Source organism: Cherax quadricarinatus, chromosome 57, assembly GCF_038502225.1.
Source record: "Cherax quadricarinatus isolate ZL_2023a chromosome 57, ASM3850222v1, whole genome shotgun sequence".
Classification (NCBI taxonomy): domain Eukaryota; kingdom Metazoa; phylum Arthropoda; class Malacostraca; order Decapoda; family Parastacidae; genus Cherax; species Cherax quadricarinatus.
In genome coordinates, this window is record NC_091348.1 from 15,540,451 (window position 1) to 15,564,364 (window position 23,914).

A 23,914-nucleotide genomic window follows, 5' to 3' on the forward strand; every position below is an offset into this window, starting at 1 on the left:
CTGTAGATGACTGCCTTTCTCAATATATTGTCAAGTATTCTAATCTTCAGAACTTGCTTAACTTGACTTGCCTTTTTCCTCTTTATTACCTTTCCTCTTAAACCCATCTTCTGTTTCTTTGCCTTCTTCTCACTTCTGATTTTCCTCTTTCTTGTTACCCTGTGTTTCCTATTTTGGGCAAGGTGGGCTACTGCAGTTCTTCTCTGCCCCCCTTGGGGACAGGTGTTAAGTGTTTAGATATATTTCAGTCTTCACTGCCTTGAAATTAAATTCACCCTCATTATCACTAGTCTGTCCAGCAAAGGCCAGTGATCTCCTTAGTGCTCCTCTGTTCTTTTGCTCTTTTTTTACTACTAAATTCTTTCACTACTGCTATGCTCTACACTACTACTTTTACCACTATCACTATTACTGCTGCTGTTACTGCTACCACTGCTACCTTTGTTACTACTACTGTTGCTACCGATTCACCATCTACCACCACTATCACCATCACTACTACTACTACAACTACTACCACCACCATCACTACTACTACAACCACTCCCTTCTTCTTCCACCCCCTACCGTATTGTCTTCAAGCCTTGTCTACTTTTCTCGCCCCAGCTGTGACTTGACAATGGCCCAGGATCAATTGAAACGTCATCCTAAGGTTCCTCTCCTAAGTGCAGATTTTTGGTGACTTATTCCAGCCATGGCATCATGACTTTATTCTTCACTGTGCTGTACAGTACTGCATACTGTATTGTAGCCTTGTTCTGTTTAATTAACATTTCCTGTATACATTTATTAAACAATATTTAATACTGTTTGTATGTGAAAACGAAAAGTACTAAAGTATGTAAAATATCAGACAAACATTCTAGTTAAAAATAAATTAAATTAGATAAGGAATATTATGGCTCAGGAATGCATCTCCAATTATAACATTTTTTTTAATACCCCAGCTGTCTCCCACCAAGGAAGGTGACCCATGAAAGAAGAAACATTTTCACCATTACTTACTCCATCACCATCTTGCCAGAGATGGTAATGGCATACCATCTTGCCAGAGGCAAATGCATACCATTCTCTGGCAAATGCATGCCATTTTGCCAGAGGCAAGATGGTATGCATATGCATAAGCTCAAAATGTATTTGATGATCACTATATCCCCATGCTTGCATTCTGCTACTGCAAACTTCAGAACTGGAAAAAAATGTGCGGTCTAACCTTTTTTTCCTTTACTTCGTCGAAATCAAAATTTTGGAAGAGTTCTTCACGTTGCAGTTGGTAAAAAGAGTGCAGCCTACTCATAGGGTCGCGAAGCAGTAGGCTACTAATTACTGACCTCATAGCACTAGAGGCACATTCTGGAGGTTCATATTCGTACTTAGACACAGCCAAGTTCATTGTTAGGTGATCATCGAAGCCACTCACAGGATACTGCAAATTGCAAAAACTCAAGATATACAAAACTGCTACATTTATTTACATATACATGTACATACTGTACCTACACCCAGTACCTTTGCAGTTTCCAGAATTGAAAACAGTAATACTGTGCAATGAATCCTGTCCTTCTAACACCAAAGTGGATTTTGTACTTTGAATGCTTAAGCCAATTTCTCTACATATGCTATTTAGGGTAGAGTAGGCTAACATCAATTAAACAAATTTAACCCATTATAATATATATCAACACTAAGAAATGAAAGGATGTATAAAAGTTAAGCTCTGATGTACAAAAAGAAAATGAGGAAACCAATGACAATACAAAGGAAGCATAAGAGGTTAAAACTGACATTTACATTAAAGTCCTAAAATCATTCACTCCTATATTCTATATTCAAGCCCTTTAATGATAGACAATTCAAACTCTGCTTTGACTATATTAAATGAATTGCCATAGGAGTATACAAGTGGAGGCTAATACCAGAAACAACAGTATAAATAACAAATGGTACCCATTTAACTCTCTACTAGCATGTTATGTCCAAGACAGAACTGTTGTAGAAGCATAGAGAACAGTATTCATATACAGTGGACCCCTGACTTACAATGTCCTCAACCTACGTTAAAACCGACTTACGATGTCTGTCAGCATATAAATTTGACCCCGACATACGCTGAAAAACTCGACTTACATCAGTCGTCCTGTACATGTCCACACGTCTGTCTGGCCTGATTACCTCAGCTGAGCTAGTGTGACATCGTTTACAAGCCATGTTGGACGGTTGCACGCATACAATCGATAAATTTTGTATTATTCCAGTGTTTTTAGTGCTTGTAACTGCTAAGAAACCATGGGCCCAAAGAAAGCTTCTAGTGCCAACCCTGTAGTAAAAAGGGTGAGAAATACTATTGAAATACTATCGTACCATGGTCAGCTGCTGCTGCACCACGGTCAGCTGAACTACTCGAAGATGTGGAGAGACTGTTATTGGTGTGGCTTATCGAGAATACCGAGAAACAATTAACCCCAGAGGGTTAGCCACCCAGGATAACCCAACAATCTCCATTGGGGTCCTTAATCTTGTCCCCCAGGATGTGACTCACACCAATTAACATCCAGGTGAACACGAATAAATGCCTGGAACTAATGCTCATATTGGTGAATTTAAGGCCAGCAAAGGTTGGTTTGAGAGATTTAAGAATCGTAGTGGCATACACAGTGTGATAAGGCCTGTTCTGGAAGAAAATGCCAAACAGGACCTACATTACTCAGGAGGAAAAGGCACTCCCAGGACACAGTGTCTCATACTCATCACTACATCTTCAATAAAGGTAAGTGTCATTTATTCTTCACTTAGTACATTAGTACATTATTTTTTTTTTTTTTTTTTATTATCACACTGGCCGATTCCCACCAAGGCAGGGTGGCCCGAAAAAGAAAAACTTTCACCATCATTCACTCCATCACTGTCTTGTCAGAAGGGTGCTTTACACTACAGTTTTTAAACTGCAGCATTTACACCCCTCCTTCAGAGTGCAGGCACTGTACTTCCCATCTCCAGGACTCAAGTCCGGCCTGCCGGTTTCCCTGAACCCCTTCATAAATGTTACTTTGCTCACACTCCAACAGCACGTCAAGTATTAAAAACCATTTGTCTCCATTCACTCCTATCAAACACGCTCACGCATGCCTGCTGGAAGTCCAAGCCCCTCGCACACAAAACCTCCTTTACCCCCTCCCTCCAACCTTTCCTAGGCCGACCCCTACCCCACCTTCCTTCCACTACAGACTGATACACTCTTGAAGTCATTCTGTTTCGCTCCATTCTCTCTACATGTCCGAACCACCTCAACAACCCTTCCTCAGCCCTCTGGACAACAGTTTTGGTAATCCCACACCTCCTCCTAACTTCCAAACTACGAATTCTCTGCATTATATTCACACCACACATTGCCCTCAGACATGACATCTCCACTGCCTCCAGCCTTCTCCTCGCTGCAACATTCATCACCCATGCTTCACACCCATATAAGAGAGTTGGTAAAACTATACTCTCATACATTCCCCTCTTTGCCTCCAAGGACAAAGTTCTTTGTCTCCACAGACTTCTAAGTGCACCACTCACCCTTTTTCCCTCATCAATTCTATGATTCACTTCATCTTTCATAGACCCATCCGCTGACAAGTCCACTCCCAAATATCTGAATACATTCACCTCCTCCATACTCTCTCCCTCCAATCTGATATCCAATCTTTCATCACCTAATCTTTTTATCCTCATAACCTTACTCTTTCCTGTATTCACCTTTAATTTTCTTCTTTTGCACACCCTACCAAATTCATCCACCAATCTCTGCAACTTCTCTTCAGAATCTCCCAAGAGCACAGTGTCATCAGCAAAGAGCAACTGTGACAACTCCCACTTTGTGTGTGATTCTTTATCTTTTAACTCCACGCCTCTTGCCAAGACCCTCGCATTCACTTCTCTTACAACCCCATCTATAAATATATTAACCCTTTCAGGGTCCAAGGCCCAAATCTGGAGTCACGCACCAGTGTCCAAGAATTTTCAAAAAAAAAATTTGTTATTTTTTCTTATGAAATCGTAGAGAATCTTTTTGTGAAGGTAATAAAACAAAAAGTACGAAATTTGGTGGAAAATTGACGAAATTATGCTCTCGCGAATTTTGATGTGTCAGCGATATTTACGAATCGGCGATTTTGCCGACTTTGACTCCCATTTTAGGCCAATTACATTATTCCAATCAACCAAATTCTTAGCTATTTCACTAGTATTACTTCTATTCTATCGATTGAGCACAAGAAATCGCCAAGTCAACTGTTTCAACTACAAAATAAAGTGATCGGAAATTGTTAATTTGGCCAATTTAACACAAAGTTCAAAATATTCCAATTTCAAAATAGGGTCCAGAATGAACAATGTAGGCATTCCTGGCACTAAATTAACATATCCTCTGTTCATTAGTTATGTTTTGAGGCTTTACAAATAAATTCCATTTTGATTTTTTATTCACATAATGAATTTTTATTCACACCAAAAAATAGAAGATTTACTGTTATGCAATACTGTAATAATTGTATAAATATCATCACCATATTTGTGAATGTATATTAGACCCACCAGCTGACGTGTATTAGACGTGTGAGGTCGTTTGTTTACTCTTGAATATTGGCAAAAATTTAACATTTCTGCTACTTTGAGCTCAGTTTCAAGCCATTTCCAGTGCTAAAACCAATCAAAATCATCTCTATTTCTGTAATATGTCTTCCATTCTATCAAATGAGACCAAGAAATCGCAAATACAACTATAAAAAACATACGAAAAAACACTGCAAAGTTGCTCTTTTAATCGAAAAATCATGATTTCATTTTTTCTCTCATTATACACAGTGTGCTGCAGGATCTGTTTTATGTGGTGCACACATACCACATAGATGTATTCTCTCATATCTAGGCCCAAATGTACCACTCACAGTTTATCAGAGTGAGCTGAGCTCATGGCGTAGATCTACGGTTTGGACCCTGAACGTAAAGCCGTAGATCTACGGGACGGACCCTGAAAGGGTTAAACAACCACGGTGACATCACACATCCTTGTCTAAGGCCTACTTTTACTGGGAAATAATTTCCCTCTTTCCTACATACTCTAACTTGAGCCTCACTATCCTCGTAAAAACTCTTCACTGCTTTCAGTAACCTACCTCCTACACCATACACCTGCAACATCTGCCACATTGCCCCCCTATCCACCCTGTCATACGCCTTTTCCAAATCCATAAATGCCACAAAGACCTCTTTAGCCTTATCTAAATACTGTTCACTTATATGTTTCACTGTAAACACCTGGTCCACACACCCCCTACCTTTCCTAAAGCCTCCTTGTTCATCTGCTATCCTATTCTCCGTCTTACTCTTAATTCTTTCAATAATATCTCTACCATACACTTTACCAGGTATTAGTACATGCACAATATATATTGTGCATGTATCCTCCTTTTTGTGTGTAGGAAAATGTATATTTCATGTGGTAAAAAAAATTTTTTTCATACTTTTGGGTGTCTTGAACGGATTAATTTGATTTCCATTATTTCTTATTGGAAAAATTAATTCAACTTATGATAATTTCGTCGTACGATGTGCTCTCAGGAACGGGTTAATATTGTAAGTCAGGTGTCCACTGTATCATATTTAAGGGAACTCAGAGAAGCCCTGACATGGCTAAACAGTCCAACTAGCTTCTTCTTCTTCTTTCAACACACCGGCCGTATCCCACCGAGGCAGGGTGGCCCAAAAGGAAAAACGAAAGTTTCTCCTTTTACATTTAGTAATATATACAGGAGAAGAGGTTACTAGCCCCTTGCTCCCGGCATTTTAGTCGCCTCTTACAACACGCATGGCCTACGGAGGAAGAATTCTGTTCCACTTCCCCATGGAGATAAGAGGAAATAAACAAGAATAAGAACTAGAAAGAAAATAGAAGAAAACCCAGAGGGGTGTGTATATATGTGCTTGTACATGTATGTGTAGTGTGACCTAAGTGTAAGTAGAAGTAGCAAGACGTACCTGAAATCTTGCATGTTCATGAGACAGAAAAAAGGACACCAGCAATCCTACCATCATGTAAAACAATCACAGGCTTCGTTTTACACTCACTTGGCAGGACGGTAGTACCTCCCTGGGTGGTTGCTGTCTACCAACCTACTACCTATAGTCCAACTAGCTACCTACAGTAAAAAGACACACATTGCAGAACAAGATTTTCTTGAAGAAACACTTTGCTTGGTGTAAAACCTCATGAATAACCGCAATACATTTTTTCTACACTATTAAACCATACTTAGCTGCTATGGTAATTTTGCAATAAATCTCAACTATCTACTCTAGGAGGTTACAGGTGGTGTTATGCTAACATTATTAAACTAATTAGCCATGAGGCTACAGGTAATTAAGTTACACTAATATGCCTAAACCATCCAAGTTATGATTAATAATTACTGTGTTTCACTAACATGCTTAAATTGTCTAGCTATGAAGCAACAGGTGACTGTTTCATTAACATGCTTAAGTGTCTTCTATGGGTGAATGTGTAATAATAGCATGCTTTAACTGTATTACCACTAGGCTACAGGTGATGGAGTTACACTAATGTGCCTCACCTGTCCAGCTAGGAGGCTATAGGTGATGATGCCTAGTGACCACCAGTCTACACTATGATTATATTCCTCTCCTCGCAACACTTCTGGAGCTTTGGGGGAAAATTACATGTTTTACTATCACTGGGATTTTTCTCAAATCTAGCAATAAACAATCATGAAATGAGGTAACACCACCTCAGAAAAAATAAAGAGTAAGTTGACCTTCAGCAGGAATATAATTTTAAACCTTTGTTACTCAAGGGGCTTCGCTTTTCTTCCCGAGTTTTTTTTTTTTATAAAACTAAGAAGTTTCTTTTGATTTATCACAAATTACTAAATTGTTGGTAGAGCAAAATATTTTTTATTACTATAACTAAATTATTTATTTTATATTGTACATGCTTCCTAACCTCCACATGGAAAACAAGACTCACCCATAAACTGAAGAGTGCCACATATAGTGGATGTTCGTCCACCATAACTAAGCCACTTAGCCAAACCAAAGTCTATAATTTTTATATGACCATCAGCATCTAAAAGTATATTTTCCATTTTAAGGTCTCGGTAGATTATGCCCGCATTGTGCAAGAAATCTGTATCAAAGAAAAAACACAAATCTTCAAAATTTTTAAGTTCTTACATATTGTAAGAATGTTTAACACCTAAACAAACAGATTTACAGCATTTAAATATCTAAATGAAATACTGTACTGTACAAAAAAAAAAGCAGTGTAAAGTGTTAATATATAAAAAAATACAGTAATCCCTCTTATAATGCAGGGAATGTTCCTGAAAATCAGTGTCTTACATAAATTAGTGGTAGGTGAAGTGAAGAACATACAAGAACATATGGTTATGCTCCAGAGACCTACAAATTTTCCCCAACAAAACACTAAACATTCTCCAAGGTATAAATAATTTGTTTATCTTACCTAACATTCTAATCATTGTTGGCATGGGGGCTTGTGGAGAGGGGTGCTGTGGTCCAACTGGGCTGAGTTGGATGGCTATAGTGCTAGAGTGAATGTGGATTCAGATTTGTCAGTAATTCATGACTGTATTGGAGTGTTTGAGCATTCCGTAATGCATCTCTGGTCTGTTTACCATAATTGCAAATCTTTATGCAGCTGACAATAAGGCCTTACCAGCTGTTTCAAACCCTGCTTCAGAGCAATGCTTTTAGACATATCAAGGTCCTCTTCAGTGAGAAGAAGTTTATATCTTTACCAATAACATGGAATTGCTTACATAACTGTAATGTTAACTGCTTATCTGCAGGTTCTTCTACCTCATCTTTTTCTTTTGCCTCTCTCTCTCTCCCAACTAGGAACTGAGCTCCAGTATTTCTTCTGCAAATGATTCCTTGTCACTATCTAACATTAAGGTAACATTAAAACAACATCAAAGCACTAACCAAGACTTCTTTCCTTGTTTTCCCTTCAATCCACACATTCAGCAAAGTGATTGTCTTATTTAGCTGTACTGACCTCTTTGATACTATTTTCACCATTACAATCTGCACTATTCATTGCATAGGACCTTATTTCCTTCCTAATGTCTCCAATTGTATAGATGGAGGATTCTCTCAGACAAAAACTCTGACCAGCAGTCATCACATGTACACCACTTCATAAGATATTTAATATTTCCACTTTCATGAATACCTTCATTTTACTTCTTTGTGGCACCTCCAGGATGACTAGTATTCCTCGCTGGTGCCGTGGTTAAGATGGGGTGATAAGATCCAGAATCTTTTATTGCAGAAAGCACCTGTAGGTAGCAGGGTGCCAGTGGGAAAGGGAAGCTTTGCCTCTCCAAGCATTTGACCCTTAGACCTAACTTGGGTCAGAGGGAAAAATTTCACAGCACACAGCACCTAGATTTTTGCATATAATTTGATGCTTAAATGCTCATGAAGCAAACCAGCAAAGCCTTTTCATATTTTAAGAAATTCTGGATGAACATTTCAATCACATATCAAAAAAAGTCACTGTACAAAAGAGTTTACTGCACTGCTATACAGACTTTACTGAACAAAAAAAAAAAAAAAAAACCTTGTAAATCTATCACTCAAAAACACAACTGCAGATTATTTATTGTGCATACCTGCAATACAATGCCTGCACTTTAAAGGAGGGGTTTGGGATATTGGCAGTTTGGAGGGATATGTTGTGTATCTTTATACGTATATGCTTCTAAGCTGTTGTATTCTGAGCACCTCTGCAAAAGCAGTGATAATGTGTGAGTGTGGTGAAAGTGTTGAATGATGATGAAAGTATTTTCTTTTTGGGGATTTTCTTTCTTTTTTGGGTCACCCTGCCTCGGTGGGAGACGGCCGACTTGTTGAAAAAAAAAAAAAAACCTGAGAATGCAAGTGTATATACATTAGATCAATTATCCCACATCCTTACGGAGGGTGGATTTTCAACAACACTGGATGATCACAGTTTTTTATGAACCTTTATTCTGCACACCCTTTTTTAGCATTATCTCTTCAGGAGTTGAATCAAACAAAATTGAAGGATAAATGTTGAACAACAAATAACTGATCACCATATAAATAATGATTAGTATAAATATTTTAATTTGCAGGCATGTGTGAGCATGTTATAGGAGCGAAGACAAATGTCTTTTGGGACCTGACTCGCTGTTGGAGTGTGAGCAGGGTAATAGCGTCTCCCCTCACTTACTGATGTACTCATTTACTGATGACTCAGCCTTACGATGGGTTCTCTGACCAGTATGCATACCTAAATAATGTGTATTACAGCTGATTTCCTCTATTCTGTTCATTACAATATACAGTGGACCCCCGGTTTACGATATTATTTCATTCCAGAAGTACGTTCAGGTGCCAGTACTGACCGAATTTGTTCCCATAAGGAATATTGTGAATTAGATTAGTCCATTTCAGACCCCCAAACATACACATACAAACGCACTTACATAAATACACTTACATAATTGGTCACATTGGGAGCCGATCGTAAACCGGGGGTCCACTGTACCATGGACCCTCGACCAACGATATTAATCCGTTCCAAAGAGCTTGTCCTTAGCCGAATTTATCATTAGCTGAATTAATTTTCCCCGTAAGAAATAATGGAAATCCAATTAATCCGTTCCAGATAGCCAAAAGTATTAAAAAAAATATTTGTTTTTTCCATGAAATATCAAATCAAATCAAATCGAGGACGACGAGAGCTGTCGTAAGATGGGAAGGAAGAAGGATAAGGAAGGATGGAAATAACTGGAAAAGGATGGGGAGGAGGGGAAGAGGAGGAATCAAGGCAAGTGGCCCAACCACTTTGGGACATGTGGTACAAAAGTACTGGAGACGTAGATAGAGAGGCTTGACTGATGTCATTGCTTGGCTCACTAGGAGAGGATGGCGAAGGCAGCGGTAGGAGCTGGAAGCGTCAGAAGGCAGCAAGCAGGATGAGTTGGTTATGGTCTTATACCGTTTATCAGTGCGGTATATTGTTTTCGAGAGAGTTGTATCACATTTATGGGAGAGCTGTAGTAGTATTCGTTGGTATGGAGGTGGTGGAGTATCTGGTTGTAGGTAGGGAATGGTCTTTCTTCACTTTGGTACGATACAGTGTTGTCTTGGAGATGTTGGATGAGTTCTAGGCGAGTCATGCTTGCAGGGTATAGCCTCGTGGTGTAGAATTCGAGTCCTTTGTGTTTAAAGCATGGTGTTCCAGGTAATCGACGTGAGCTAAGTAGAGAAGGCGGTGGTGGAGTAGAGGAAGGTGGTGTTGCTTCGTTTTCAATTTCAGTAGACGAATTAGAAGATGTTTCAGGTGGTAAGGCTTCTGATTGGTTGGATTCAGTGAGAGGTGGTGGCGGTGGAGGCTTCTCATTGGTCGTTGTTGGATTGACGTCACTAGTTGGTGGTGTTGATGGGACTTCTGCAGAAGAGTTGGCGATTAAGTTTTTGGTGAATTTGAGAATTTCTTCAGAAGGTGGAGATGCTGGAAATGTAAATGAAGGCATGTTATTTAATGCAAATAACTCGTTGATGGTAGAGTTAAATGATCCAGGTACAGCCATATTCTGCATGTGAGCATATAGTAAGCAGTAGTGGATCTTGGTTACGTCACATGTTGGAGGAGTGATGATGGTGGAGGCAGGCTGAGTAGATGCTTGGAGTAATTTTGTAGTGTTTGCTTGTATCTTTGCAATTGCTGCATACGTTGGAGTGTTGCTTGTAGGTTTTTTCTTTGCTGCATCTTGTGTTTTCTTCATAATATCCTTTCTTGTAGGACATTTTGCTGCCAGTGTACATTTCCCTACAAAGAAAGCAATGACACACGCACAATAACTACATAAATAAATGCTAAAATGACACTTACCTTTATTGAAGAGTACTTATGAGTGATGAGACACTGTTTTTCTTGAACACTCTGGGATTTTCAGAGTGATACAGTGGAACCTCAAAAATCGAACGTATCACATATTGAACGTTTCGAAAATAGGACCATTTTTTCGGACAAACTGTGTCCCTATTATCGAACGCGCCCCTATTTTCAGACAGCCGGGTACGGGACCTGTCTGCTGCCCGCTCTGTCCGCGTCCCCGCACAGGCACCGTGAGCAGTCTAGCTTTGTTTATGCTTGAGTGAACACTAACCTGCGGTCTCATTCACTCATTTTACGATTATTTCGTTGTGTTTAGTGCTTGTGGGACTGTGAAATAAGCTGCCATGGGCCCAAAGAAACTTGCTAGTGGTACCCCTGTGGTAAAGAAAGTGAGAAACACCATAGATGTGAAGAAGGAAATAATACAGAAGTATGAGATTGGTGAGAGACTTGTTGAGCTTGCCAGGATGTATGGGAAAAACAAGTCAACCATCGGTTCTATCCTGTCAAAGAAAGAACAAATCAAGGAAGCTGATGTTCCAAAAGGTGTTAATATAGCGAGTGGATGAGGTGCCTTCTTCAAAGATTAAGGAGGTTTGTGCCAAGTGGAATGATGTCCAAATGTTTGTGCAGAAGTACCACCCTGAGCAAGTTGAAACAAGCCATCTTTGCAACAAGTTCAGTGACAGAACCATGTCCCATTTTAGGGAAATGTTGAAGAGGTGCCAGAAACAGAGGAATGTGGACAGTTATTTTGTGAGACAGGGGTCCAGTGACTCTCAAGCTGGTCCTAGTGGCATTAAAAGACAGAGAAGGGAAGTAACCCTGGAGAGGGCTTTACCTTAAGTCCTCATGGAGGGGGATTCTCCTTCCAAACACTAACCCCAGCTCCCTCTCTCCTCCTCCCTATCTTCCAGATGCCATCACCAATCTTCAATAAAGGTAAGTAAAAATGTTATTTTATATGTATTACTATACATAATAAAAAACTATAGTATTTGCTGTATGTAAAACTGTAATTAATCTCTATAAAATGTATTTTTGTGTGAATATTTTTGGGTTTCTGGAACAGATTAATTGTATTTCCATTATTTCTTATGGGAAATACTGCTTCGAATTTCAGACTTTTTGAATTTAGAACTACCTCCTGGAACGGATTAAGTTCGATTTTTGAGGTTCCACTGTACACGAGTAAAGGCTGCACTCTGCAATCTCCACTAGAATTACAACAAAACATGAGAGTTAGCCTTTTTTTCATAGGCTTTTGTTATGGGAGTGCCTTTTCCTCCTGAGTAATGTAGGTCCTGTTTGGCATTTTCTTCCAGAACAGGCCTGTTTCATCACAATTGAACACTTGTTGGGGGTTGGAATTTTTCAGCTTCGCCATGCCTTATCATACTGTGTATGCCACTACGATTCTTAAATCTCTCAAACCAACCTTTGCTGGGCTTAAATTCACCAATATGAGCACTAGTTCCAGGCATTTTTTCCTGTTCACCTGGGTGTTAGTCGACTGGTGTGGGTCACATCCTGGGGGACAAGACTAATGACCCCAATGGAAGTAAGTTAGACAGTCCTCGATGATGCACTGACTTTCTTGGGTTATCCTGGGTGGCTAACCCTCTGGGGTTAATTGTTTCTCATTAAGCCACACCAACAACACTCTCTCCACAAATTCAAGTAGTACAGCTGACGGTGGTGCAGCAGCAGCTGACAGTGGTACAGCAGCAGCTGACAGTGGTACAGCAGCAGCTGATGGTGGTGCAGCAGCAGCTGACAGTGGTGCAGCAACAGCTGACGGTGGTGCAGCAGCAGCTGACCATGGTATAGCAGCAGCTGATGGTGGTACAGCAGCAGCTGATGGTGGTGCAGCAGCAGCAGATGGTGGTGCAGCAACAGCTGACGGTGGTGCAGCAGCAGCTGATGGTGGTGCAGCAGAAGCTGACCGTGGTACAGCAGCAGCAGACCGTGGTGCAACAGCAGCTGATGGTGATGCAGCAACAGCTGAAGGTGGTGCAGCAGCAACAGTTGATCGTGGTACAGCAGCAGCTGACCGTGGTATGATAGTATTTCAATAGTATTTCTTACCCTTTTTACCACAGGATTGGCACTAGAAGCTTTCTTCGGGCTCATGGTGGCTTATTTAGCAGTTATAAGCACTAAAAACAATGGAATAATACAAAATGTATCACATGTATGTGTGGAACCATCCACCCTGGCTTGTAAACAATGGCACACTAGCTGAAGGTAGGGCAGCGGAGGTGCTCCGGCTGGACGGATAGGCCGACGTGTTCGGGGCGAATGTTGTTACCCGAGTTTTTCACCATTGGTCAAGCCAATATTTTTATGCAGAAACGCATCGTTAGGCAATTTTATCTTTAGACGATGCCAGTGTTGGTCGAGGGTCCACTGTACAGCACACTACTGTATAAACATTTAAAAATGTACTAAAAATGTTGTTATAAATGGTGCAAAGGTGACATTAAAACAATATCAAAGATGGTTGACACATACCTACTACCATTATAGTATGCTCCTTGCTTAGTGGCAAATTTGTTTACCGACGTGGTCTTAGGAACGGAACTCAGTCGTTAAGTGAGGAGAGGCTGTATTTCGTAAAGGGATTCAGGGAAACAGGTTAGCTAGACCTGAGTTCTGGAGGTGGGATGTACAATGCCTGTATTCTAAAGGAGGGGTTTGAGATATTTCCTGTTTAGAGGGACATCTAAACTGTCGTATCTGTGTGCCTCAGACAAGAAAGTGATAGCATGAATAATGGTGAAGGTGTTTCTTTTTTGGGTCACCCTGCCTTGGGGGGAGGGGGCCAGTGAGTTAAAAACAAAAATTAATTTGCTTTGATATATACAATATAAAAAGGAGGGGTTTGGGATATTGGCAGTTTGAAGGGATATGTTGTGTATCTTTATACATATGTGCTTCTAAACTGTTGTGTTCTGGGTACCTCTGCAAAAACAGTGATTATATGTGAGTGAGGTGAAAGTGTTGAATGATGATGAAAGTAATTTCTTTTTGGGGATTTTCTTTCTTTTTGGGTCACCCTGCCTCGGTGGGAGACGGCCGACTTGTTAAAAAAAAAATATTAAAAGGTGTCAATTTTTGTACACTGCAGAAAAAGGGAATGGGAGATAATCTGGTTGGATCTTTGGAAGGGAAGGGTAGTCCTAATTCCTTGTCTCAAGAACCCTTTGCCAGGGTATGTGTAACATGCAATATTGCTAAAATGCTGTGAATTCACTATTCTTAATACAGTATACAACATGCATCATTACTAACTTACTTCACTTCATTATGATAAAAGATAATGAATTAGACAACACAAGATTCATTTTTCTCCTCAAAGAGTAAATGTTAAATATACTGGCATCTAACAATCTTACCAAGTGCAAGTGCAATCTGTGCTAAATAGATCTTGACGAGGTTTTCTGGCAGACGCCCCAGAGATCTCCACAGCTGCTGCAGTTCACCATATCCAACAAATTCTGTCACTAACAGAGAAATTAATGTTATAAAGGCCATCTACGTGATGCTAGAGCAAGCACTTTGCTATACAATACACTGATATCTTCTAGTTTCTGCTAAAAGAATCCAAATAATGGCATATATCTTACAATATTTCCTTATCTAGGAAATCTCCTGAAAAATTGACAAATAAGTGCACCAAACTAAAGTGACAAATATATTAGATGTTTAGTAGTGGGGGGTTGAAGAGGGTTGGAATAGTTTTAAAAATGCAGTATTAGAATGTGGGGCAGAAGTTTGTGGTTATAGGAGGGTGGGGGCAGGAGGAAAGAGGAGTGATTGGTAGAAGGATGAAGTAAAGGGTGTGATAAAAGAGAAAAAGGTAGCTTATGAGAGGTTTTTACAAAGCAGAAGTGTTATAAGAAGAGCAGAGTATATGGAGAGTAAAAGAAAGGTAAAGAGAGTGGTGAGAGAGTGCAAAAGGAGAGCAGATGATAGAGTGGGAGAGGCACTGTCAAGAAATTTGAATGAAAATAAGAAAAAATTTTGCAGTGAGTTAAACAAGTTAAGAAAGCCTAGGGAAAGCATGGATTTGTCAGTTAAAAACAGAGTAGGGGAGTTAGTAGATGGGGAGATGGAGGTATTAGGTAGATGGCGAGAATATTTTGAGGAACTTTTAAATGTTAAGGAAGAAAGAGAGGCAGTAATTTCATGCACTGGTCAGGGAGGTATACCATCTTTTAGGAGTGAAGAAGAGCAGAATGTAAGTGTGGGGGAGGTACGTGAAGCATTATGTAGAATGAAAGGGGGTAAAGCAGCTGGAACTGATGGGATCATGACAGAAATGTTAAAAGCAGGGGGGGATATAGTGTTGGAGTGGTTGGTACTTTTGTTTAATAAATGTATGAAAGAGGGGAAGGTACCTAGGGATTGGCGGAGAGCATGTATAGTCCCTTTATATAAAGGGAAAGGGGACAAAAGAGATTGTAAAAATTATAGAGGAATAAGTTTACTGAGTATACCAGGAAAAGTGTACGGTAGGGTTATAATTGAAAGAATTAGAGGTAAGACAGAATGTAGGATTGCGGATGAGCAAGGAGGTTTCAGAGTGGGTAGGGGATGTGTAGATCAAGTGTTTACATTGAAGCATATATGTGAACAGTATTTAGATAAAAGTAGGGAAGTTTTTATTGCATTTATGGATTTAGAAAAGGCATATGATAGAGTGGATAGAGGAGCAATGTGGCAGATGTTGCAAGTATATGGAATAGGTGGCAAGTTATTAAATGCTGTAAAGAGTTTTTATGAGGATAGTGAGGCTCAGGTTAGGGTGTGTAGAAGAGAGGGAGACTACTTCCCGGTAAAAGTAGGTCTTAGACAGGGATGTGTAATGTCACCATGGTTGTTTAATATATTTATAGATTGGGTTGTAAAGGAAGTAAATGGTAGGGTGTTCGGGAGAGGGGTGGGATTAAATTTTGGGGAATCAAATTCAAAATGGGAATTGACACAGTTACTTTTTGCTGATGATACTGTGCTTATGGGAGATTCTAAAGAAAAATTGCAAGGGTTAGTGGATGAGTTTGGGAATGTGTGTAAAGGTAGAAAGTTGAAAGTGACCATAGAAAAGAGTAAGGTGATGAGGGTATCAAATGATTTAGATAAAGAAAAATTGGATATCAAATTGGGGAGGAGTATGGAAAAAGTGAATGTTTTCAGATACTTGGGAGTTGACGTGTCGGCGGATGGATTTATGAAGGATGAGGTTAATCATAGAATTGATGAGGGAAAAAAGGTGAGTGGCGCGTTGAGGTATATGTGGAGTCAAAAAACGTTATCTATGGAGGCAAAGAAGGGAATGTATGAAAGTATAGTAGTACCAACACTCTTATATGGGTGTGAAGCTTGGGTGGTAAATGCAGCAGCGAGGAGACGGTTGGAGGCAGTGGAGATGTCCTGTTTAAGGGTAATGTGTGGTGTAAATATTATGCAGAAAATTCGGAGTGTGGAAATTAGGAAAAGGTGTGGAGTTAATAAAAGTATTAGTCAGAGGGCAGAAGAGGGGTTGTTGAGGTGGTTTGGTCATTTAGAGAGAATGGATCAAAGTAGAATGACATGGAAAGCATATAAATCTATAGTGGAAGGAAGACGGGGTAGGGGTCATCCTCGAAAGGGTTGGAGAGAGGGGGTAAAGAAGGTTTTGTGGGTGAGGGGCTTGGACTTCCAGCAAGCGTGCGTGAGCGTGTTAGATAGGAGTGAATGGAGACGAATGGTACTTGGGACCTGACGATCTGTTGGAGTGTGAGCAGGGTAATATTTAGTGAAGGGATTCAGGGAAACCGGTTATTTTCATATAGTCGGACTTGAGTCCTGGAAATGGGAAGTACAATGCCTGCACTTTAAAGGAGGGGTTTGGGATATTGGCAGTTTGGAGGGATATGTTGTGTATCTTTATACGTATATGCTTCTAAACTGTCGTATTCTGAGCACCTCTGCAAAAACAGTGATAATGTGCGAGTGTGGTGAAAGTGTTGAATGATGATGAAAGTATTTTCTTTTTGGGGATTTTCTTTCTTTTTTGGGTCACCCTGCGTCGGTGGGAGACGGCCGACTTGTTGAAAAAAAAAAAAAAAAAAAAGTTTTGCTTAGGTGACCATTCCAAGCAGGGGTTTCTGATAGCAAGACAAGAGAACTTATCAAGGAATGAACAAAGTCTTGAACAGTAATTAAGCATTGTAAAATGTAAGCTGAACATGCACTTCTTGGACTTGTTTGTAACTGGTTCCAATCGCATTAATGAATCTTCTTGTCTTCACAAAATAATAAATATGTAACAGTTTACCAAACAGTAAAGACATAGAACAGCTAATAAATAGTAAAGATGTACATAATGACTAACCAAACACTTTCATAACAATAGTTTTTCTACATTTATTTGGCGAGTATAAAAATTTAAGCTTAATTTATAATTTGTTTAATCCTAAGAAATTTGATCATGAGTCAAAGGAATTTAAATAAAATATAAAAAAATTATATAAAATTAAACAAACAACAGGCATCATAACATACTTCATTTAAATTGGAAAAAAATCTAGTTAGCAAAGCCTTAGTTCAAAGAGAAATCAATTTTAAATACAGTATGCACCTGCAGATACATACTTGTGTCCAGCATCACAGAAATTATCATTTTCAAGTGATACACTTTTCATATCTGACACTCGTATAAACCAAGACACAACTTACTGACAAGCAGCAGCTTCCGTGTCTGCCAGAAGTGTACAAGTGGAGTGATGAATGGATGACTACATACGTGCTGGATCATCACTTCCTGCTTCACCTGGCCCACTGCATCTAAACTACATACCTGAAACATTTCTGTACTAAATAAAACAATTTTATAAAAACTAGTATGGTATAAAGCAGTTTATCTTTGGTACTAATATAAATAACTCGCAACTTAAAATTTAAAAAGATTTTTTATGTAAAAAAAAAAGTAATATAAATATTATGATCTTACCTGTGATTTTGAGAGGACTTTCATAGCATATTCTTTATTTGTTGTGGCACATTTTACATGGAATACCTGTCCAAATGCTCCTCTGCTAACTTCACCTAAGAACTGGAATAAGTTAAGGGAAAGCAGTGTACTTGCACCAAAATTACAAAGCTAGAACAAGAAAGACAATATTTTATATTCAGTTAAGACATTAAAACTGATATCATGTACACTTGGAACGTAATATGTACATGGCTACTTTTTGTATGATGAACATATGCCCATATTTCACAACAAGTTTTAAGATTTCACAGGTTCTTTTATGTGAGAGATGCCATCAAAGACTTCCAAGATTCTGTAAACTCTATGCTTCTCCAAATGCAGACTAAGACACCTACTATCAAGATTTGCTAAAATTTCAAGTTTAAACAAAAATATTTAGAGTGCAATCAAGCCACAGAATAGAATTCCTTCTCTTAGTTTGTGCATAACAAGAGTATCATTTATTGCAGAGAAAGGCATTATAAAGAATAAAAAGGAGAAAAATTAACAACTGTTCATTAACAGTTACATGTGTGTCTGGGTGATTTTTTCTCTCTGAGTGACGATGTTCATCTGGTATATTCATGCGTTGTTGTTGTTATTACAGTATTATTATTATTATTATTATTATTATTTGACTAGTATTATTATTTACTATTATTATTATTATTAATGATATTACTTTTTAACACACTGGTCATCTCCCACCAAGGTAAGGGGACCCAAAAAAGAAACACCTTCACCATCATTTTCTTGCCAGAGGTGCTCCAATAATACAGGCTAGATGCCCCTCCGAAATGCAAATACCCCCACCCCTCCTTCAGTGTAGGTACTACTGTACTTCCCACCTCCAGGGCTCAAGTGGGGTGACCAAGAGTATAATTCAGTAAATGAATGAATGTTGGTGACTGTTTTCTTCTTTGGGTCACCCTGACTTGGCAGGCAGCAGCTATTTTGTTAAAAATAACAATAAAAATAAATTTTTTTTTATTAAAACATCAGCTGTTTCCCACCAAAGCAGGGTGGTCCAAAAAAAAAGAAAAACTTTCATCATCTTTCACTCCATTACTGTCTTGCAAGAGGCATGCTTACACTACAGTTATAAAACTGCAATATTAACACCCCTCTGCTACTGAATATTGATAGCATACAATGGCAGTATCCATGATGTACTCTAGCCATCAAATAATCACAATCTTGCAACAATTTTCATATTTAATATCTATTACTTATGAATAACACTTTCTTCATACTTTAATTAATACTTACAATTAGCTTCAATTTTTCTTCTATGCCAACAGGGAACTCCGGGAGGAAGAGAGCTTCAGTCTGTGCTACTGGCCACACAGTTTTACTGTGGGCATACTCATTCTCAAGAGTTGACTGGTGCCATCTGAACAAGGAAGAAAAGGTATGTATTGTACAGTATTTATACCTAACTTCCTATGCCTGTATGGTGTATGTATGTACATTATGTGTGTGTACAGTAATAAAAACAATAATGTAATAATGTTTATTTCTTTATGCCATATAAATAATGAAGGTTAAATGAAATAATGCAATAGTAGGCACAAAAGAAAGCCCTAATTATGTAATGCATTTCAGGCAACTAACATGTTAATTAAGAACTAGGCATGCATATTATATAGGACCTCTTATGCAGTTAACTACAATCGTAAATACAATAAGAAAGGTAGTTAATAACAGAAGGTCAATTACAAAAGAATTACATATTATTTAAGCTGATTCAATGATCTACAGTTTTGTGGAGTGATTGAACAGAGATGGTAAAAATACAGCAAGTTACCATTATTTTATGGCATTGAAGACACTATTTTCCCCAAGATAAATCTCAAAAATTTACCCAGTGTTCTGGAGGCCAAAGGTTACATTGCTCATAGGCCTCAACCTAAGCCTAGAGAAGTGTTTTGATACCAGACAGTAATCTAAGCTCCTGTATATGACCCAATAATGAAATGTGTGAACTAGTTTGTTTAAAAATAATGAATGAATAACAAAAATAATCATAAATGATCACTGACACTTAGTAGCAGTAGGCTTAGGTAGATTAGATTTTGCCACCGAAGTGGCTAGTTTATTGTGCACCCCATATCCATCCTGTGGACGGTAGTGCGAGAGCATATGGATACACAAAAGGCCTAGGAACTAGGCCCCACAAGGCTTAGGTAAACTAGGCGACGGAGTCAAAGAAACTACGGGTAGTATTAGTAAGCTAATTTGCCTGTTTACCATCAAACCACCCAGTAATAATATTTTTACTCACCACAAACGATCCTGATATTAACCCTTTTAGGGCCTGTGCCATAGTACTATGGCTTTGAGCTCAGAATCCATGCCATAGTACTATGTGATGAGCTCAGCTCACTCAGATAAGCTGTGAGTAGTAAATTTTGGCCTAGATATGAAAGAATGGGTCTGCATGGTGAGTGTGCACCATATAAAAAAAATCCTGCCCCATGCAGTGCACAATAGAAAAAAAAAAAAAAAAAAAGCTGTGACCGTGTCTATGAATTAAAATAGCGAATTTGTGGTGCATTTTTGGATGGTTTTTATGGTTTTATTCTCAGTTTCTTAGTTTCATATGATAAAATGGAAGATATATTACAGAAATAGAAATGATTCTGATTGGTCTGAGGAATAGAAATAGCTTGAAATCGAGCTCAAACTAGCAGAAATAACTGATTTTTGTCCATATTCAAGAGGACATTAGTCACATCACTCGTCTAATATGTGTCCAACTGGCTGGTGTAATACGTGTTCACTACTGGGCTGGCATTATTTATACAATTATAATTACAATAATGCAGTTGCCTATATAACAGTAAATCTACTACATATTAAATAATAAAATAAATAAACTTTAAAACGTAAACAGGAAATATTTTTTAAAATGCATGGAAAAATCATCATAAATCAATGTGCAGTCCTAGTTATAAACATATCCACTTGCATGCATTGAGACAGTAAGTAGAAAGAGAACATGGCCAATCACAACAAGAAACAGCTACACACGCTGAGGAAGAAATGGTTGACTGGGATTTAAATGTAGAATAATAATCTGTATACTGTCTGGTGAGTGAGAGCAATGCATATTGTGTTATTTTTGTAGGTAATAGTATTAGTGCATTTTTTAGTGCTGTTTCACATAAATTCAGCGCATTTTTAGTGCTATTTCATGTAAATTAAGCATGTTTTAGCCATGTGATTACATTAAGGAGATGGGGTGCATTTTAACAACAACTTTGAATCAACTGGCAGATAGAGGCCTTTCAATGCTTCAGGCAGGGAGTTCCAGATCTTAGGGCCTTTTATGTTCATTGAGTTTTTACACTGTTGGATACAGAGCATATCAAAGAGGTTTTTGTGTCTTGTGTTATGACTGTGTTCAGTTTCAGCTATCAAGGAATTGATTGTCATATATGTATACGTTCTGTATATATCGTAAGTATAGTATTATAAATTCATATTATTATTAATTTCAAGATTTTGAAGAGTGGAGGAGTGTGTTGTCTGGCACTGGAATGGGTAATCGTTCACACAGCAGCATTTTGTAGGGTTATTATTGGCTTTAGGTGATTTGATGTAGTAGCTTCCCTGGCACAAATACCATAGGTGAGGTAAGGGGTGATTAGAGAGTAGTACAATGTAAGTAGTGCTGTTGGAGATACACAATAATGTATCTTGGAGAGGATGACTACTGTTAAGGAGACCTTAGTTATGTGCTGGATGTAGGCATTAAATTTAAAGTTCCAGTCAAAGTGTAGACCTAAGAATTTACCCCCGGTCTGTCTTACAATGGGAGACCATTGATCATTTTGTTTAGATGGATATTTGTAGCTGTTTCCAAACATCATGTAGTAGGTTTTGTTGAACAAAGTTGCAAAAGTGGGTACAGCACACGACCTGCTTTTTTGTACATTAGTGGCATTAAATTAGCTAGGTTTCCCATCTTATTTTTCAGTGAATTTATAATAACTGTGACTTTGGTAGGATTAATTAGGCCACCCTTTCTTGGTGGAAGATAACCAGTGCATTAAAAAAGATGAAATCTTAAAATACTAATAGTACAATGGGAAAGTGGTACTCTGAATATTCAAGAAGTGCTACAGGGCTTCAAACTGAGACCTCCTGTGAGAGTTCCTCATGTTTGTTGTAAGAAAAAAAGGGTTCCAGTACTCAACCTGTTCATGATGCAATTGGTAGCATTATTATTATTACATTCATGAGGGAGAATTAAACCAACATTGGTTATACAGCACCTGGGGAAAGATAAGACATTCAGGTTCAATCCAAAGAAGAGGAGAGCAGATCTAGAAGCATGAAGGACTGTCACATAAAAGGTACCAGTGAGATTTCCTAGAGAACTCCTTGATTTTCATACTGAATAATAAACCCAATTAACAATCTGATTTCACAATCATAATACATAAATTTAGAGAAATATATAAGTGATGTAAATATAGACAGAATGAAAACAATCTGTAATTCTCCTTGTACAAACTACTGTTGGAAGGAAATTTCTTTTACAAAATTAACCACTGTATACTGAACTACACACAGTACTGTACTGTATATGTAAGTTCTTCCCCCCAAAAATAAAGAATTATATAATGTACTTCTTTTTCTGAGCTTAAAAATGCTGAGCTTAACAACATAATAACCAATGCTAAGTCATAAAAAGAATGACTTGCCCAATATTAATTCACCTTTTCCTTGATACTCTGGACCATGGTCGCCGGTTGGACTCATTGGCAGGTGCAGAGACAAAGGAGATGACAGAAAGGCCACTTAAAACAGAGAAGCGATGGGTCAAGTTTGTTGCGATGTCCACAAGGTTGAATTGCTAAAGCGAGGAAAAAAAGATGCATGTTATTTAAGTCAGGTGGTATTTTAATGCCATAGAATTATTAGTGTACACATAATTAATAAAGAGAAGTTAGGTGCCATAATAATTTTATTGAAGTGAATGAGTATTTATGTACAGTACCTCATAATAGGTTAAAGGAGGACTCAGTCATGACACTGTTAATGAAGTCATTAATACTAACGTTTATGCATATATAACTGATATCTCTACAGTTACCTAAGAGTCTACAGGTAGTCAGTATAATTACAGCCACTGTAATATGGCCAAAGGCCCAAATAATTACAACCCCATAGACTTACAGATTCAAATTATCTGTACTTTTATTTGGGATCACATGCTTTCAATTTTTATTACATGCTAAGTTAAATACCCCAAGAACACATACTGTCCAGTTAAGAGTATGGTATGGTAAGTCATAATTTTTATGTGGATGATTTTCAAGAAACTGTCCAATAATGAAATTTATTTAAAAAATCTAACAAAAGGCAAACAAGACATAAGAAATTAAAGTGCCTCTAATAAAATGGAACAGTATCAAACTGTATTACAGGAGTTCTTTAGGGAACATTTCTCAGAAGTTGAGCTTCCCGAATGTGCCAATGCTCTTAGACTGTGATGGAGCATAGAAAAATACATTAAGTATAAAATCATAAAATGGTAAATCAATTATAGTAATAGACTAAATGTGGGATAAAAATTTTCCTAAAGAAATGCACACACAAAAAAAATACTGTGTCATCTCCCCCAAAGTTTCAATTCTTCCAAGTGAAATTTCTATGGCAAATGAATTAGGAATAAAAGACAAACAAGTTACTGTTTATATTTTCTGCAATGCCTCTACTTAAGTCTATGGGGCCATGACTTGTCTGGGAAATACTGAAGAAATCTTTCTACTGTAAATACATTTAAAGTAAGAATAGCACCCCAAATACCAAAACTTAGCCACTGTTAGACAAAAGAATAATGCATACATAAAACAGATTACACAACAGACCAACCTCACAATGGCTACAGTAGGAAAATTATATACATAAGAAACTGAAAGGTGGAG

At 38.2% G+C, this 23,914-nt stretch overlaps 1 protein-coding gene across 2 annotated transcripts in view; it reads right to left on the bottom strand.

The window, feature by feature from the left end:
• The window catches only part of LOC128693487 (uncharacterized), a 48,050-nt gene that overhangs the window by 14,572 nt on the left and 9,564 nt on the right, over positions 1-23,914 (bottom strand). For both annotated transcript variants that reach the window (XR_011393595.1, XM_053783192.2), the window contains exons 2-9: positions 22,703-22,839; positions 19,245-19,368; positions 17,955-18,056; positions 17,681-17,801; positions 14,356-14,463; positions 7,028-7,186; positions 6,615-6,703; positions 1,214-1,426 (exon numbers count right to left, since the gene is read on the bottom strand). Coding sequence is in view for 1 of the 2 variants with exons in the window: in XM_053783192.2 (XP_053639167.2) it covers positions 1,214-1,426; positions 6,615-6,703; positions 7,028-7,186; positions 14,356-14,463; positions 17,681-17,801; positions 17,955-18,056; positions 19,245-19,368; positions 22,703-22,839 (1,053 nt within the window). In the remaining variant the exon portion in view is untranslated. The remainder of the gene's footprint in view (positions 1-1,213; positions 1,427-6,614; positions 6,704-7,027; positions 7,187-14,355; positions 14,464-17,680; positions 17,802-17,954; positions 18,057-19,244; positions 19,369-22,702; positions 22,840-23,914) is intronic.